Source organism: Emydura macquarii, unplaced genomic scaffold (assembly GCF_026122565.2).
Source record: "Emydura macquarii macquarii isolate MOO-44397 ecotype Brisbane River unplaced genomic scaffold, CSIRO-AGI_Emac_v2 contig_2924, whole genome shotgun sequence".
In the NCBI taxonomy this organism is placed as follows: Eukaryota; Metazoa; Chordata; order Testudines; family Chelidae; genus Emydura; species Emydura macquarii.
The window spans coordinates 1,770,678-1,788,310 of NW_027133061.1; the positions used below are offsets into that span (position 1 = coordinate 1,770,678).

The 17,633-nt window shown below is 53.2% G+C and overlaps 1 protein-coding gene across 1 annotated transcript; it reads left to right on the forward strand.

The window, feature by feature from the left end:
* The first annotated feature begins 1,686 nt into the window (after positions 1-1,686).
* On the forward strand, positions 1,687-7,253 carry SSR2 (signal sequence receptor subunit 2). The gene is made up of 6 exons (XM_067569382.1): positions 1,687-1,759; positions 3,931-4,085; positions 5,162-5,260; positions 5,713-5,821; positions 6,023-6,100; positions 6,480-7,253. The coding sequence occupies exons 2-6, from the start codon at positions 3,931-3,933 to the stop codon at positions 6,588-6,590; spliced, it is 552 nt and encodes a 183-aa protein (XP_067425483.1). The 5' UTR covers positions 1,687-1,759; the 3' UTR covers positions 6,591-7,253.
* Positions 7,254-17,633: the final 10,380 nt, after the last annotated feature.

The following is a 17,633-nucleotide window of genomic DNA, read 5'->3' on the forward strand; positions in this document are numbered from 1 at the left end:
TGGGTGAATCATTTCTTCGCTTGGTACCTCGGTTTCTCCATTTGTAAAATGGGGATATTATCTCATGCACCGGACTGTGGCAAAGCACAGTGAGGTTCTGGGATGCAAGTCCCTGTAAAAAGGCAACATTTTAATAGAATTAAGAATCCCTTAGCATTTGAGGAAGGGGGAAACAATCCAACCCTCTGCCCCTTTTTTCCTCCAGCCCCTGATCATCAGCCGCAGGAATGCTATGGCCTCCTGGAGTGCATGCACAACAACATCCAGATCCAAACCCAGATCGCTCAGGCACAATTGAGCATCCTGGAAGGCTTGCAGGAAACCATGAACTTGCTTCTGGCTAGCCACGAGGAGAAGGGGAAGGAGCAGAGAGACCAGGAGGGCCTGCAAAGCTCAGCCTCCTCCCCCACCTAACACGTCCATGGTCTGGGTGTCTAGCTTTGTTTTCCATAGGCTCATTCCAGCAGCCTCATTTCTTTTGTGTTCACTCTGTCCCTGGCTATCAAGTGTATAGCTACAGTATTGGGGTTTGTGTTACCGTGACAACTGATAGGGCTACCCCTAGAGGTGGTGCTTGGAAGTAAAACTATTGTAAATACTTTTTGTGTGAGTTTTCCTTCAAAGGCTGCCCAGTCTATCCAGACCGGGAATTCCTATGTTCCTAATAATTAGAGCAGACACTCAGCAAGCCAAACATTTTCATTTTTTTCAACAAAAAGTTGAACTTTCTCCAGGAAGCACACTGTTTGTGGAAATTAATTTAATTGAAAACCCAATTTTACATCAAAAACTAGTTTCAGAGAAAATTTTCAACCAGCTCTGTTATGTAGGCCCTGTTCCTGCAAACACATATGCGTATGCCCGGCGACTTGTGGCAGTAAAGTTACGCATCCACATAAGTGTTTCCAGGACTGGGCCCCTATATCTCTACTGATATAAACACCTTCTTACTGTCATATAACTGCACCCACACCAGGGTGTTACCCCGATTTAATGATATCTTGTTTCTAAACCAGTATCATAAAATCAGTACGAAAACAGAATAGGAGAAGCAGAGAGAGAAACTGACAACCAGAAAGGAAAACCAGGAAAGAAAGATGGATGGATGAGAACAAAAAGAAAAGATGATGGATGGATGGATAGATAAGAAAGAAAGAAAGATGGATGATGGATGGCTAAGAAAGAATTGCTAAGAGGACCAGAGCCAGAGAAAAGACAAGCAGCTGTGGGAAAGAAAGAAGGGGCTGTCCCAGAGCCCTGCAGCGCACAGGAGAAGGGTGGAAGCAGACAGACAAGGGTACCCTGCCTAGGGGTTCTCAAACTTTTTTTGCTGGGACCCCCTTTGAAAATATTTCAGGCTGTGATGACCCCCCTCGAAAGTGAGGGACCCCCCCCCCAATGCCATGCCACCTTTACTGGCATGCACAGAGGCTGAAAGCTTGCAGCTTGAGAGGTCACGACCCCAGTCTGAGAACCCCTGAGCTGGGGAGGGACAGGGCAGGGAGATGGAGGAGGAAGGAAAAAACAGAGACAGAGCAAAAGACCAGTCCGGAGCGCGCAGCTGCAGAGCGGGCCGCCCTCCTCGTGCGCATGCGCCGTAGGCTCCCTCCCCGCTGCAGCTGTTTCAGCGTCTCAGGGCAGGGCGTGGACTACACTTCCCAGCGTGCCTCGGGGCAGGGAAAGGGGGGCGAGTTTCCGGTGGGGGCCGCTCAGATGCTGACTCTCGCTTCCGGAGGCGCAGGCGATCGGGGCCGGAGAGGTGAGCGGGGGTCCGCGGCAAGGGGCTGTGGGGGCGGCGGTTGGGAGGGGTGAGGGGCCCAGTGGGCGGCGGTTGGGAGGGGAGCCGGGGGGTGTCCAAGCGGCGGAGGGCCGGGAGCCGGGGGGAATCCGGGAAGAGAGCGTTTGGGGGGAGCCGGGGGTCCGGGGTCCGGGAGCGAGGTGGTTGAGGGGCGATGGGGGGGGAAATCTGGGGGAGGCGAGTGGGGGGAGCCGGGGTGGGGGCGTGTCTGGGAGCCGGGGGGGAGCCAGTGAAGGGGGGAGGGGGGGGTGTCTGGGTGGGGGGAGAGCGGTCGGGGGGAGCCGGGGGGTGGGGGGCGCTGGGGGGAAGGGCCGTGGCGGCACCCAGGGCACTGGAGATCTGACACGTCAGCAGAGGTCCGTGGAGGGGAGGCAGCTAGCGAAGCCCCCCCTCGCTCCAGGCAGCCGCCTATGATCGGTCTGTGGCGGGGTCCCTGCTTTGCTGCCTGCCCTGGCCCCGGGAAATGGAGACACGTGGCTCTGAGTAGCTGCCAGGCCCTGATGCTGCCTGGCCGAAGGAGCAGCGTGTGCCACAGAGGCTGGGGACAGGCCGAAGATACGTCGGGCATAAGGAAGCCGTGATCTGAAGCGGCGGGAGGAGATGGTGGGGACAGGACGTGACCATGCTCTGTGCAGGGGCTGAGCAGGAGATGGGAGTGAAAGAGCCGCACTGTTAAACAGCCCCTTTTGCATATTCTGCTTTAAGTTAGATGACTGGTTCTCCAGCCTTGTCATGCCGTTGGCCAATACGGAATAGGTGGATCCTTTCCCAGACCCAACTGCCTCACCGCTTGGTTATCAAAATATCATTTCACAATGCTACTGGGGAGGGTTTTGTGATCTAAGCTGACTGTTTAGGAATCACTGTATTCACCAATCAATCAAGACTTTGTTCTGGACAGGGAAGACCATGTCTCTGTAGCCTAGAAATCTCAGGACCTTCAGGATCAGAGGGTTCCTGAAAGCTATATGGACACACATTTATATTGGCTATAATCTCACGCTAGATCTTTGAGGTCTGATTATCAGCTCTCAGTAGAGAGGATGAGGATAGAAAGCCAAGGTTGGGATAGGAGCTCGGTGGAGTGAGTGAGGGCCCGGGTCAGATCCTCAGGACAGAGCTCTTGTCACTCTTTGGGTCTGGGAAGAAAGGATGGGATGTGGCCTGACGTTTGAATGTGTGTGTGAAAGTAAAGATGAAATGTGGACTCTTGAAATGGGCACTCAAGTTAACTTGGCTCAAATGAGGTGTTATTCGTTCTACTGCTAATAGCTGATATCATTACATGGATGACTTGAAAAAACAAACCTTGAAGCCATTTGTTTTCCTCTCCTCTGAATATAGGCCGATCATTTTCACAATCATTTCTAGTCACTGAAACTTCTCCGGTACTAGCAGAACGCTGCAATGTTTGTTTGCAGACAGTGCAGGGAATGTTTTGGGGGGATGTGTGTTAAAATTGTTTCCATTGGATTTAAAAGGAAAAAGAGCAGAAGCATTTTTTTTTTTTTTATCTTAGATGTTTGTAGAAGCTTCTCTTTACAAAACACGTGTACTAATGCACTCAAAGCCTTTAATGGTGCTAAGTAACAATAAATATACCAGTGCTGTTTGCAGGGTAGTTGCAGCCATATTGGTCCCAGGATATCAGAGACAAGGTGGGTGAAGTAATACCTTTTATTGGACCAACTTCTGCTGGTGGAAAAGGCAAGCTTCTGAGCTACTTCAGAAGAGCTCTGTTTCGCTCGCAACCTTGTCTCTTTCACCAGTAGAAGTTGGCCCAATAAAAGATACTGCCCCGCTCACCCTGTCTCTGTAATAAATATACCACCTATTCAGAGAGCAGGCAGAAGAAAAGAAGCCCTGTGTCAGGTCACTGCTTTGCTGTTGTCTCATTCTGATAGAGAAGTGTCCAGGATATTGCAGGTGTAATTGCACGGGAGCTGTATTGAGTGGGACTGTTCCCTCCCTCCCTCCATAGTTTGATGCCTTCATGTATGATGTCCTAAACCACACGACATAACTGTGCTACATTGCGCTTGGGTCTGCTGCTGCCCCCTCCAAAAGGTCACCTTCGATTTGTCCTCTGTCTGGAAGCTCAGGTGTTAACAGTAGATGTTTTCCCCTTCCAGATGAAGCTGTTTGCTCTTGCCGTGTTTGCCCTGCTGTCTGTTGCTCACAGCGAGGAGGGGGCCAGGCTGCTAGCCTCTAAGTCTCTGTTAAACCGGTATGCGGTGGAGGGCAAGGACCTGACTCTGCAGTACAACATCTACAATGTTGGTTCCAGGTAAGGCTTGTCTGTGTTCTTGGTACCTGTCAGGTGTCTGTTCCTGAGAAGAGCAGGGACAATTGCTAGGAGTGTGTCTTTGCAGTGTGCGTTTGACTAGCTCGGAGAGTTCTCAAGCTCCTCCTTTACTATTGAGTGACCTGGAGGGAGGGGCGCTCTGGAGACAGGAGTTTATGGAGGGGATGAATCTCTTGTATTAATAGATCATAAGGCCAGAAGGGTCCACTGGGGTCATGTAAGGTTTTCTGTTACTGTTGTTATAATGACTGTCTGTTCTCACTGGAGTCATTAGGACTGTTGACTCTGGTAGGAGGAAGGTTGCATTGTATGAGCCCCCATCAGGTCCACTCAGGGAGGGGCATGACATGAGATTTTGCAGGTAATGAGACTGAAGCATGCAGGGTTTTTTTGGTGGGGGTCGGGGTGAGGGGAGACTGTGATTCTGGAGGCTCTGAAAGGGTCTTAGTGGATCCCTGTGTATGGGAAGCAGGTCAGCATTCATTGAATATTGGGGTGCTCTTTTAGACTCCTTGGCTTCTCTCTGTCTCAATCTCCCCTTCCCCCTCATGTCTTACCGTGTTCGGGCACTCTACTCTTTGATCCCACCACTCACTCTGTTCCAGCCCTGGTCCCTGCCTTCATCACGTCAGTCTTTGACTGCATCATCATTCCAGCAGTGTCCAAAATGCTGCAGTTAAAAATCACCTTCTTATCCTGCCAGTGTGGTATCCCCCCCCACCTCCTCAACGTACTTAGACCTTCATTGGCTTCCTGGGCTTTTTCCACAGCCACTTCCTTGTCCTCCGCTTCATTGCTCCTCTCGGCTTTTTCCACCTATGCTGTCTCCTATACCCCAGGTCCAAACTGTCCTGCTGGGCAACCATTTCTCCTTGACACTTAATCTTCCTCCTCCTGCTCTCATCTTTGTGCCTTTTTCACTCCAGCTCAGTCCTGCTGTCAATTTAGCAGCTAGCACTGAAATTTCCTCTGTTTGTGAAATGGCCTGTAGCATTAGTGGGGCTCCAGCTAATGCATAACCCGGGGCTCTGCTCCTGACCCCTCTCTGTTGTGTTTAGCGCTGCTTTGGATGTGGAGTTGTCGGATGACTCTTTCCCACCGGAAGATTTTGGCATCGTCTCTGGAATGCTCAATGTGAAGTGGGACAGGATCGCGCCGTATCTTTTTGCAGTTTGAAACAATCTCCCCTCCCGCCAGATCCTGGGTCTGTTGCTGGGCTCCCCCTTGCCCTTTCTGATTCCCAAGTACTTCCAACTCCATCCATCTTCCCTGAAATGCAAACACACCTGACTTCTGGCTAAGGCTCTGAGGGTAAACACGTGCTCTCCTGGAAAGTCCCCTGGGATCTCTAGTGCCCTTGCAAAGAAGATGCATTTCTCAGGTCACATAACACATGCCCCTGCACATTAAATTCATGGAACTCCATGCATCTGCCAGGGAAGGAGGAATAGATGAGTTGCCCCTGTAAGGGTCAGAATCTGTAGTTGCAGGTGGTTTAAGATTTCAAACCTGCTGGTTAGACCCCCACCCTGCCCCATGTGTTCTGAGCCTTGCTTCCCACCCACCTGGGACAAACAGCAATTTGTTTCCTTAACCCTCTGCTATTCAGAGCCAGCAACGTATCTCACACTGTGGTCCTGAGGCCCCTCAAAGCTGGTTACTTCAACTTCACCTCTGCTACCATCACTTACCTGGCACAGGAGGGCGGGCAGGTTGTGGTGAGTGGCTACTACCGTTCTTGTGAACTTGGTCGTGTACAGAATCCGAACGGCAGATCTCGCAGCAGAGATGCACAGCGAGGTCTCCTAGACACAACCAAAGAAGGATGATATATCGTCCCCCTCTCTTCTCACATAATGCTTGCCGAGGCGTGCCTGCAATGCCAGGAACAGTGGGCAAATGCTGTTTTTCCATTTCAGGTTGGTTTCACCAGTGCCCCTGGACAGGGAGGAATTCTGGCTCAGAGGGAGTTTGACAGGAGGTTTTCCCCTCACTTTGTAAGTACCATTTTCTCCTAGCGATTGTACAGTTCAAATCAGCGTTAACCTTTTTTATGTGTGCTGCTCATGATGTGAAAACAGAAGCCCAGACACTAAATTAAAAGCCACCTGGGAAATTCCCATGGTGAATCCTAAGCTTTTTTTTTTTTTTTTTTTGGACAACTTCTGCAAAATCTTGCAAGAGGAGTGAAAATAAAACTCATCGTGGTCGTTAGACTCACTTCTAGGAATGAGCCTGTATTGAAAGATTTGGATCAAAACATTGAGGCAGTGGGGGGGCGAAGGGGGAGGCGCAGTGGCTCAGGGATGAGGATCTAGTTCAGCTGTGCATGACCCATCTTGACTCTGCTTCTAATTGGTTTTCCCCTTCTGCTAGCTCGACTGGGCAGCTTTTGGAGTGATGACCCTTCCCTCCATCGGAATCCCTCTGCTGCTGTGGTACTCGAGCAAGAGAAAATATGACACTCCCAAGACCAAGAAGAACTGAGCCACGCCAAGTGCAACCAGCATCCCAGAGCTCAGGAATCCCACTTCGAATTACAGTGTACAAGCAGCCACAGCAATCAAACCTTCCAAATCAGGGACTGGACTCAAACTTCAGTACTGGCAGGGGGCGGGATTTGGATCATTCATGTGGCCAGTGAGGTCGCACTCTCGAGTTTGTTTAACCCTTTCTCAGCAGATCTGGAACAAAGACATCTCCAGTTGGGTTGTAATTAAGTTACAGATACCGTGAGCATGGTAATAATGTCCCAGGTGTGTGTGCGGGGGAACCTTTCTGCAGCACTTCTGACATCACCACTGCCTACCTAATGCCAGTCGTATGTGACCAGATCTCCTCATGTCACAATCCTCCTCGAGCTTAGCTCAGCCCCTCACCTTGGCTCCCCCGCGTTTTGTGTGTCTTAGAACGGATTGATCGAGTGACGGTAACAGAGACCTCCTTTCTGTGCAGGTTTATTAGTGCCATTCCCTCTCAGCCAAACGGTGGCACGGAAACCCCCATAGAAAGATGCCTGCCCCATAGGGAGCATTGGCAACATTGCTGTATTTCGGTGAGCAATTGATGCTATTTTTCTGATAACTCTGTGGAGACGTGTGTGACTGTATGCACCAAGGGTTTTATAATAAAATGAACACCACAAAGAGAGCCTGTCTCTTCTCCTACCAGTAAATCCCACAGTCAGACGGGGGCATTTCAGGAGCCATAACTAGATAAGGGCAGTAAATCTAGTCATTGTAGAGACTCTCTACACACCATCAGCCAGCAAGGGCAGTGAGGAAGATCCAGCTGAAGGAGTATGCCAAGCCCTTGCCTTCATGTTAATGGTATGTGTTTAACACGTTAAAATCCTACTGTGGGTACTCGCTCCTCTCCCTCCAGGGTCCCCTTGACAAGCTGCCACATGTTAGAACTAGAGCTCATGGTTCAAACCACGCACAGGAAGTTCCCCAGGCTGGTCTGCTGCCCTCTCGTGCTGCAATTTACCTGTGCCCTCCTGCAATGAGGTGACTTCTTACAAGTCAGTTCTCTGAATTGCTCTCTAGGGATGTCTGCCTTGCTCTGGTGGTGGAGTGTGGGCTCTGCCTTCTCTCAGCTGCCCTGACTGGCCTTGGGCGGCTATTCTGGATTAATGGAAGACAGATAAACCCCAGTTAAGGTCCCCATCAGAGGGAGGAGATGGTGCATCTGTCCTCGGATTGGGGAGGAATAGAAGGGGGTGTTTTTGGCAACCTCAGCAGAGAGTGCAGGGCTTGGCCAGGTCTGAAGCCCATTCCCAAGGGCAGTAAGTAGTGGGAAATTCGCCCTGTTGCTACTGCACAGCCTGTTCTGTCCAAATAAGCTTTTGGTCTGCAGGGCCGTCCAACCAGCACTAAATTCACACGCACGCGATTCAATTTGATCTGTGCCAATTTCTTAGCTTGCCTTAGAACAAATACTCTCTCCAGCCCCTTCCAAATGAGAATCGCAGAGAGCTTCACAGCCATTCATGAATTAAACCTTTCAATTCCTCACTGGAATTAACCATCCCCATTTCACAGATGGGGAAACCGAGGCAGAGAAAGCAGCCATGTCTTGCCTCAAGCACTCTCAGGTGGCAGAACTTGGGCTTCCTGCCTTCCATCCCTGAACCTTACCTACATGCCCTGTCATCCTTTCTCCTTCGACCCGGCTTCTGCTAACAGGAGCCTGCTCAAATAGCTGCAGGATTATTTTTTTCCGCTCAAAGCGAAGCAGTCTTGTTATCCAAGAATGCTGTGTCGGTGGCCCAAACTCCCAGGCTCTGCTAAAAGCAAACACTGCAGCTTTGTCACAAACACAATGTTTCCAAGTCAGGATTTCTCACCCCCTCATCCCAACTGCTGCCGCCACCGGTTTCACCCTTTGTTTTGACTGAGGAGTGTTGCAATGGGCAGGATCAAGGAAACAATCGATGCTAATGCTGCACAAAGGAGCTCTACGAAGGGCGTGTGAAAGGGGGCCTTGCAAGTTGAACTAACAGGTCTAACTGGTGCATCCCATTTCCCAGCATAGAATTGTTCCTTCCACCTTAACGCTTTGTCCTGTCTAGTATGAAGTGACCCAAACAATGGAGCTTTCCTTGTGAGCCTGCTGTGCGGTCTGATCGCCGCACTGGGAAGAAAGACTGTTAATCATCCATTGCAGCTGCCTCCTCTGTTCCCTGGTGATCTCCGGTAGGATGGATTGCAGGCAAACAGGTGAGAAGCAGCAACAGGGTAATATGCCCTGCACACGTGTTGCTTTGTTTTCTGCCTTTCAGGTTCTGCTGGGGGTTGCTTGCCTTAGAAGGAGCTGAGGGTGATGAGAATAGGAGGCTGGCCCTGTCGGATCTGCATAGCCTTCGGTCTGCAGGGCTGTCCAGCCGGGACCTTACAGTGGTAGCATTATTTATTGATATTGTGATAGCCCCTAGGGATCCCTGTCATGGACCAGGATCCCATCGCACAAGGTGCTGTACGAACGCAGAACAAAAAGATGATCTCTGCCCCCAAACTGTGTCTTAAAATGTAGAGACAAGAGGGGTGAGTTAATATCTTTTATTGGATCTGTTGGGGAACGGAAGGGACTGACATGGCTACAACAACACTGCATGCATGTAAAATGTATGAATTTCATGTCTCTCTCTACGTGGGGTAATACTGCAGTGTGCTTCCCATGGCAGGAGCTTAGTGCTTTATGCCCCCCCAGCACCCCTGTGAGTTGGGCTTATTCTCATTGTATAGATAGGGAAACTGAATCTGTGCATCCTGTATTTAGACGGTTGCATGTTGTGGACGTCCTGGTGCATTTGCTCATGAAGAGATGATTCCCTGAACAGATGCAGCCTAAACAAGGAGTCAGTCGTCCGTGCGACTGGCTGTCGGCCCTGCCTGACCACTGGGGAGTTAGCCCGCCCACCCCCTCTCCAAGCTTGCCCAGGTTGAAGCAAGGAAGCAGGATTGGAGAGAAAATGGGGTACAGGGGCTCTGATGAGAAGAGACCCAATTGTAGTCATGGCAGCAGGAGGCAGAGGCCTCAGGTGAGATGAAGATGGCTTTGTCCAGCAGGGGTCAGGCTTTCCAAGGTGCTGGGTGCCTGCAGTTCCCATTGACGGCCGTTGGATTATTGGGTGCTGGGTGCTCAAGTTGCACCAAGACCACGGCAGAGCTGTCCCATGGCCCCCACGCCGTTACACCGCCTCCCAGCAGAACTGAAAATGGACCCTAAGCCTCAAAGCCTCCATCGGCTCCCAGGGGACCAGCTCACCTCTCCCCAGCCTTGCCTTGTGCGCTGGCGAGAGGACCCTGTGCCTGTCCCCCAAGAACTGAGTGACTGGGGATGTCGGGGGCCCAACGTGAGCCACCTTAAAAGAGTCTGGTTTTCAGAGGGTGGGTCCTGGGCACTTTCTGAAAATCAAGCCCCGTGAAGGGTGTCCCAAATCGGGCACCCAAAAATCACAGCCACTTAGAACATCTCAACCCACTTCTCTGTGCTCTTCAGGCAGTGCCGGTGCCCATCATCCTGGCGCTGGGCCTGCTTCTTACTACATCCTGCAGCAGCCCCTGGGGCTGGTTCCTCTTTGGAAACCTGCCCCACGGTCTCGGGTGCCACCTGTTTGCTTAAAAGGCTGCGAACGTGTTCCTTGAACTAGCCAGGATGTGGAAGAAAGGGCACGCTCAGAGATACAGCCAAGCTGCCAACGCCAGCTGCGGCTGGCTGCTTTCGCTGTGGGCGCCCCTCACGCTAAAAGTAGGGGCAGGCTGGATCAGTGCTTGAGGGGGGCGAGGCAACGCCGGAAGCAGCAGTGTGTGCGCGTGGTCAGTAAGGGGGTGCGCTTCCCTCTCACTGCTGTAATGCCCTCTGTGCTCTGACAACTCCTGAGGGAGCAGGGGATGCTTAAAATAAAGGCCTTCCTTGCCCTGCCCAGGACTATTTTTTAATCCTGCTCCCTCTATAATGGCAGTGGGACCCGCGGGCTCCCAGTCCCGGGGCAGGGCTCTTCCTGCGAGCTTTAAAAACCTTCCTGCGAGCTTCTGGAAGGCTGGAAATCAAGCTGGTATGTTGCTGTGCCAAAGTCGGTGCTTCCTCTCCCCCCCCCAGGAGAGACCTGGTCCATCCAACAGCCCACCCCTATCCTGAAAGACCTAATGCACTGAGCAGGGGCCAAGTGCCTCCTCCACCTGGATGGATCCGGGCTGGTTGGTGGTCCCGCCGGCTGTGTCCTCCACCCAGACTGGCTTCTCCCGTTGGGTGGCCTGCCAGCGGGCTCACTGCCCGAGCACCTTGTCTCGCTCCCAGTGCACCCGGCGGGCTTGGCAGCCGTCGAAGGGTTAACACGCTGGCCGCGGCCGGGCTGAGAAGAGCGAGTCCCCGAGCTGGGAGCTGAGTCAGCCGCAGGCGGTGGCTGGACCCACTGTTGGGAGAAGGAGGCAGGCGGGTGTGGGGAGGGTGATGTCACGGAGGCCTGAGTCACCGTGGCAAACAGCGTCCCCTGCATTGTCCAGCCCTGCCCACAGCCGCACTTATCACCGCTCCCAGGGGGGGCCCCGGCTCGCTCGTCACCTCGCGTGGCTTGTGTGCGCCAGCTCTAGGCACGGCTCATCCCTGGGTCGGGCCCGTGTGAGTGAGGGCGGAGGGAAGCCTCTTTGGAGACTGACCCGGGGGAGTCTCTGATCTTTCCCCTGGTGTCTACAGCGCCTTCCCCTGGAGGCTCGCAGAGCGCCCTGCCAATGCTCATCAGAGGGCTTGAAGGGGCCGTCAGGGTCATCTAGTTAAGGATCGAAGCCCCTCACCCAGCTGGGGAGCTAGCTTGGTGTCACCCCCTCTCCCAGCCTCAGTTTCTCCATCTGTAAAATGTGGACATGTCATCTCTGGTGTCCTCCAGGGAGTAAGTGGTAAAGCCGGGAATAGATGCTCACTCCTGCTCTTACCATTAGGTCACGCTGTCCTGGAGCCAGGAATTGAATCCAGGAGTCCTGGCTTAGTCCCCACCTGCTTTCACCATCAGGTTGCACTCGCCCCGTCCTTCAAGCCTCGGTCCCTGCGTACAATGACGTCTGGCTGCTTAGTGCTCTCTGACTTCCCAGGGGAAGCCAAACTCCTTTGCAGATCTCGGCTCCTTGCTACGAGATGTCCAGGGGAAACTGAGGCATGCAGCGAGGCAAATCAGAGGCAGGATTGGAACTCAGGACTTCCCCAGAGCAGGTGCTTTTTTTTTTTTTTTTTTTTTTGCCTAGGCCGGGGCCTGTGTATTTTGCAGCCTTCTCACTGGAACTGTGGGCTGGGGCAGGAGCTCAGAGAGCCAGGGAGGAAACACCTTGGCGCCCTGCAAGGCAGCTGCTGTGTGCAGGGCCCTTGGCACGGTGTGTACCAGTGGCTGTAGCGGGGAGCACGGCAAAGCGCTCCGCCTGGGTCCCTGGGCGCTGGGGTCCGTGCTGGAGCCGGAGGAAGGGGGGGCACTGATCTCCCCTCTCCCTGGCTGCAGAAGGGAGCCGCTGCCTCCCCGCTGATCTCCCCCCCTCTGCTGCAGTGGGGTGTGTGGAGGGGCAGCTGCTGGTGGAGACAGGCGGCCCTTCAGCGTTGTAAAAATGATACCCGTGGCCGGACCCGTCGCAGCAGCTGGTGGGGGGCGGGGGGGGGGGGGAGCGCCCCTGCGCGCATCTGGAACCCCAGCGGGGCGGGGATGGAAACTCAGTCAAGGGAGGGGGGGCGGCGCTGCGGCTCCCCCCAGCACCTGTGGGCAGGTGCCCAGCTGGGTCCCCCCGGCGGCTGCGGGCGGAGACGCGCCCTGGGCGCAGCGGGGCGGACCCGGGGCGCTGGGCGGTGCCGGGCCGGGCGGGGTTGGGCGGAGAGGCGGGGCCGGGGCTCTGCGAGTGGCGGTCGAGGAGGGAGGCTGGACGCTGGACGCTGGCCACAGTCGCGGGGGGAGGAGTCGCCCCTGGGGGGTCCTGCCCGGGCATAGCGGATCTGCAACGCCGCAGCGACGCTCGGAGCCGCCCGGGGGGAGCAGCCCCTTGTCCCCCCCGCGCCCCGCAGGTACGTTCCCAAAGCGGCTATCCCCCCCATCACCGGGCGGGCGGCGGGTGCCGAGCTGCAGCCGCTCCGCGCCGGGTCTCTGGCCCCCCGGGGGCCGCCTGCTGAGCGCCCGAGACCGGCCCCGGGCGCCGGGCTCCTTCCCCTGGGTGGCTCCTTCCTGCCTCACCTTTGCCCGGCCGGGCGCCGAGAAGCGCGACGGGGAAGGTGCAGCGTGTTTGCCGAGGTGGCGGGGGGCCAGGCGGGGAAGGCGGGTGTGGACGAGGAGCGGTTACTACAGGCGGCCCTGTCTGCAGGAGGGGAGTGCGGTGTAGTGGCTAGAGCAGGGAGCTGCTCGGACTCCTGGGTTCCAGAGCCAGGCCAGGCAGGGGCATCCACCTTGCAATTGAGCTCTGACTGACATGAGGATCTGACGTTGGTTTTGTTCACTGAGGGGGTAAACTTTTCACTGGCCTCACTAAAGATAACCCGAAACAACAGGATAAGGGCACAGAGGGGCGGCCTGGCCATGCCCTGTCCACGGGGAGTTGGGAATTTCGCCCTGGTTTTAGCTGCAGTTGATTGATCAGTTGGGCCTGGGCAATCCTAGAAAACAGGCCATTGATAAGCCGCGGTCAGTGTAGTTTTGTGATACCAGAAGCAATTCTGAGCGAGGACAATCGCTGTCAAAATACGTGTTTTATTTCTACCTGATTTTACGGCCCATTTCATTTATTTACGGATTTACCGACCGTGTTACAATTGTACATTTTTTTTTTTTTTTTTTTTTTTTTTACTGACTGCCTGTAAGTTTACAGATGGTTGGCAGCCCCTGGGCCAAGCGAGGTGCGTTAGAGCCGCTCCGGCCACTGAATTGCTGCTGGCCTTGGACAAGTTGCTCTGCAGCTCGGTGCCTCGGTTTCCCGGTCTGTGGGAGGGAAATGGTAATCAGTGAAAAGCCTCTTGAAATGGCCCCCCCCAGCTCAGGCTATGCCATTCTATAGGAACTCCTGTCTGCCGCACTGGGAAAGAGGGAGAGGAGCTGAGAAAGTGAAATGCACCCAACTCCCTGAGCTGAGTGGTTTGCCATTTGCCCTCTGTAGGCTCACTTGCGCCATCTCACTCCGGTTCTTCTCGCCGTTCTGGCTGAGATGGAGAACAGCAGCCGGTCACCAGCAATGCAGCCTCAGACTGGCTTCCCGGGGGCTGGCCTTTGGGGCCTTTTCTAGACAGAAACGTCATCCTGCCATAGGTAAAGCAACACAATCCTCCTGCGTGTGCTTGCCACTCCACTGGCATAAAGGTGCTTCCACCGGCCCAGCTGTTCCTGCACAATAAGGGGAATGAGCTATGCCACCTGGGCTTGGATGGATGTAATACTGGCAGGAGAAAATCACACCCGAGCTATACCAGGACAAAATCTGGGTGCAGACCAGACCTGTCCGTCTTTTCCATCTCGAAATTCTACCACATTAATCCCTGATCTGCACTCCAAAGTGGGACCAGAAGATGTGGGTTAGGTTAGGAGTGTGATTTAAAAAAAAAAAAAATTATTCTTTATTTTATTTTACCAGCATAGCTTTGTTGGTAACAGCTGTAGCGTCGATCCAGGCACAGCACCATCTGGTATAGAGACAGTTCTTTGATGCTGGTTGGGGGAAAGCATTATAAACTAGTCTTATAACAGGGCCCACGTTAGAGGGTTTTGCTGGTACTGGGGTAACTATACCGACAAAACCTACTAGCATAGAGAAGACCTTAGCAGGTGTCGGGTTTTCTCCTGTGGGAGCAGCAGCAAATCCCTCCTGGAGCGTGTGGATGTATTTGTTTATGTTGAAAGTTCAGGTCAGCCCTGAAAAGGGACAGTGTAAATATGGCAGATCTGCTCCTTGCACGTACCCATGTCGGATGTGCTGACTTTAGTGACAAATGACGATAATTCCCATTAGCCGTGCAGGCCCAGCGCGGCTCTGGGAGTGGGAACTCCAGGCTATTTGACGTCCTGTGTTATCAATAGAAGTGCTTGCTCGGTTCCCCTGGCATGGCACCTGGCTGGGGTGTTGCTGAGGGCAGAATTTGGGTGCTGAGATGCGAGGTGGAGAGAATCCAGGCTGACGGTCGGATCCCCAGCTGAGTTTGCAGGGCTGGGCGGCAGGAGTGGAAGAAAAGGAGAAGGGAGAACTTTGCTACAGAATCCTGGCAGGGATCCCACAAGGACGTTTTTTCAGACCCATCTCTCCGAGGAAAACCTGGCTGTGAACTTGCCCGCAGGGAAGCCGCCCAGGTGAATCTCATCTGCTTCTAATGGGTGCAAAGTGCTGGCTGAAAAGCCCCATACAAGTGCAAATCTGCTGCTGCTGGACCAAATTCATCCCTGCCTCCCCTCCATTGAACTGGCTTCCCTGGATTCTGGGAAGGTTGGACTTTGGCAGGGGATGTTTGAATCACGTCTGCCCCAGCGATGCAGAACATTGATCTTAGCTCGTTTCCTCAGTATGGCTTGTAGTCACAGCGTGAATCTGGGCTGAAGTGTCTCTTGGGGGAAGGGGCTCAGCCAGTTAGCGTTATATCACTGCCCTTGCATGCTATGTCGTGGGGGCGGAATGACTGGCCTGCATGAGATGAGCTGGGCAATTCTCAGCACCCATCAAAAAACAGCCCCCAGGACTGGTGCAGGGTGGCCCCCAAAGAGGCCAGCGAGCCCGTAGCTAGACCTGGTTTGACATTTTTTGTCAAAACCGTTTTGCATCTGGAAAAAGGCCGTTTTGACAACGCTGAATTTTGTTTGCAGAATTGTCCATTGTGATGAACTGGTGTTTAGGACACAAATTGGGGATTTATTTTTTGGAAAAGGCTGGCAATATGTTGTTTCCAATAAAAAGTTTCCATTTTTTTTTTTTTTTTTTTTGCTCCAAAATGGCTTTTCATTTTGAAATTTGCTTTGTTCTGTAGAATTGTTTAAAATGGTCACATCAAAACATTTCATTTCAATTGATCTGAAATGACTTTTTCCCCCCAGTATTTAGCTTCATGAAAACTTCTGAAATTTTTGGCTTTTTTATCCAGATTCAGGATAGGAAAAAAATGTTAAGCTGGAAAATCCATTTCCTGGCCAGCTCTACCTACAATGGGCTATGGAGCCGCAGTTCCGGGGGTCCTTCAGGGTGTCATCAAGACACTTTGGTCTGTAGGGTGGGCAGCTTGCCCTGTCATTGCTGTGCCAGGCCTGTTCTGTGGCTATGACACTGGACAGCCATCTAACTTGGATGGTTTAGACACAACAAATCCTGCATCGTGGACTAGATGACCCTTGTAGTCCCGTCTAACCCTGTGGTTCTCTGACCTGGTCCATTGCCTGTTGGGGGGTCTTCACTGGGGATGGATTTGGACCCAAATAGACATCCAGCAACTGTAGGATATTGATCCCACCCCGGCCCTCAATACGCTTGGGGCCTGATCCAACATGTGCTGAAGTCCAGTGGAAAGACGCCGACTGACTTCAGACTTTGGACCGGGGCCTTAATAAGAGAGATTTTTACCCCCTTTCCCCTAGGAACCTGATTCTTCTCTTGTTGCCTGAGCAGCACCTGGGTTTGTACTCCAGGGACTTCCCCCAATCAGGAGAATTCAGCACGGAAAGGAACATAAGAATTGCCAGACAGGCTCGGACCCAACGCCCGTCTAGCCCAGCATCTGACCATGGCCCGCACCGGCTGCTTCAGAGGAAGGTGCAGCAACCCCACAGGAGTGGCTGTGAGATGATCAGCCCCTCCTCCCCCCAATCAGGTCTCATCCTGATCCCAAACAGAGCCTGGCTCGACCCGGGAGAGGTTTAATATCTCTTCCACAATCTGTTTGCATTCACGACCCTAGCTCTGCGTCGTCTTGTTACCTGTCTAAGTGTCCAAGCCCCTTTTAAACCTTGCAGAGTTTTTTATCTCGGAGCCATCTTGTGACAATGAGTTCCACCGCCTAACCGCAGACCGTGCAGGGCAAGTATTTCCTGGTATCATTTACGAACTTGCCACTGTTTAATTCCATCCCCTGGCTCCTGTGTTGTCAGGAGACAGGAAGGGATCTGGATCCCAGGGAGGGAGGGGTTTCTGTTAGCACCTCCCATGCGAGGCCAGCTGATTTAGCCACCATCTACCCCCATTATGTTGTAAAGATAACAAAGCTGCCGGTCAGCTGAGCCAGGAGCGACAGCTCCGGTAACATGATCCAGGAGCCTCTTTGCCACTCTTATGGCAGGTTGTTTGCAAAACACAAACCCAGCTGGGTGCTTGATTTTAGCTCCCTTCCTAGGTTACATCTGAGGCCACAATCCAGTCCTTTCTGGGGGGCCCAGAGGCACCTCCTTGCTGTGGTCTGGGCTGTTTTGGATGAATCTAGCAGGCACCACGGTGTCTGGCTGGAAGAATGACCTGTAATAACCGGGGCTGATCCTAGAAGGAATGCTCAGGGATGTCTCCTGCTTTAGCATGAAGGCATCTCTTCCTGAGCCCAGCATATTAACTCAGCCTGGAGCACTGAAGTTTTATGACGGCTGGTGTTTAAAACGGAAGAGATGCTTTTAAACGTGTCCATGACGTGTTTGGATTCGGGGAATGTTTGAGTCTGTGGGTGTGTCCGGGCATACAACAGACCCACACTACCGTAGTGCGTGTGTGAAGAGCCCTTCCTCTTCTCCACAGGAGAGGATAAAAGTTTACTACAACTCCTAGTAGAGGGAGCTGCTCTCGCAGCTCAGGTGGTTTAGGTTCATGCTTTTGGTGATGAAGGTCAGGATTTCAAACTTTCCCACTGAGACCAGCAGGTGTCTGCGTGTGGTTTGTGCACACGGGTGTTTTTAGGTAGCATCTGTGTATGCACCTGTCTGAGGTATTTTGGTGGATGGAAGGAAGGCTGCATACGCTAGAAAAGGCGCCGAGCAGCAAGCGGTGCGTGTTAGATAGCTGGCTCAGCATAAGAGGAAGAATGGTGCAGTGGTTAGGATGTGGGAGACCTGCCATAGAC

Excerpts from the sequence above, each read along its gene's own strand:
- SSR2 (XM_067569382.1), top strand. The coding sequence starts at position 3,931 with ATGAAGCTGTTTGCTCTTGCCGTGTTTGCCCTGCTGTCTGTTGCTCAC. Across the intron at positions 5,261-5,712 it reads AAGTGGGACAGGATCGCGCC|AGCCAGCAACGTATCTCACA; the intron begins GTATCTTTTTGC and ends TCTGCTATTCAG. Across the intron at positions 5,822-6,022 it reads AGGAGGGCGGGCAGGTTGTG|GTTGGTTTCACCAGTGCCCC; the intron begins GTGAGTGGCTAC and ends TTTCCATTTCAG.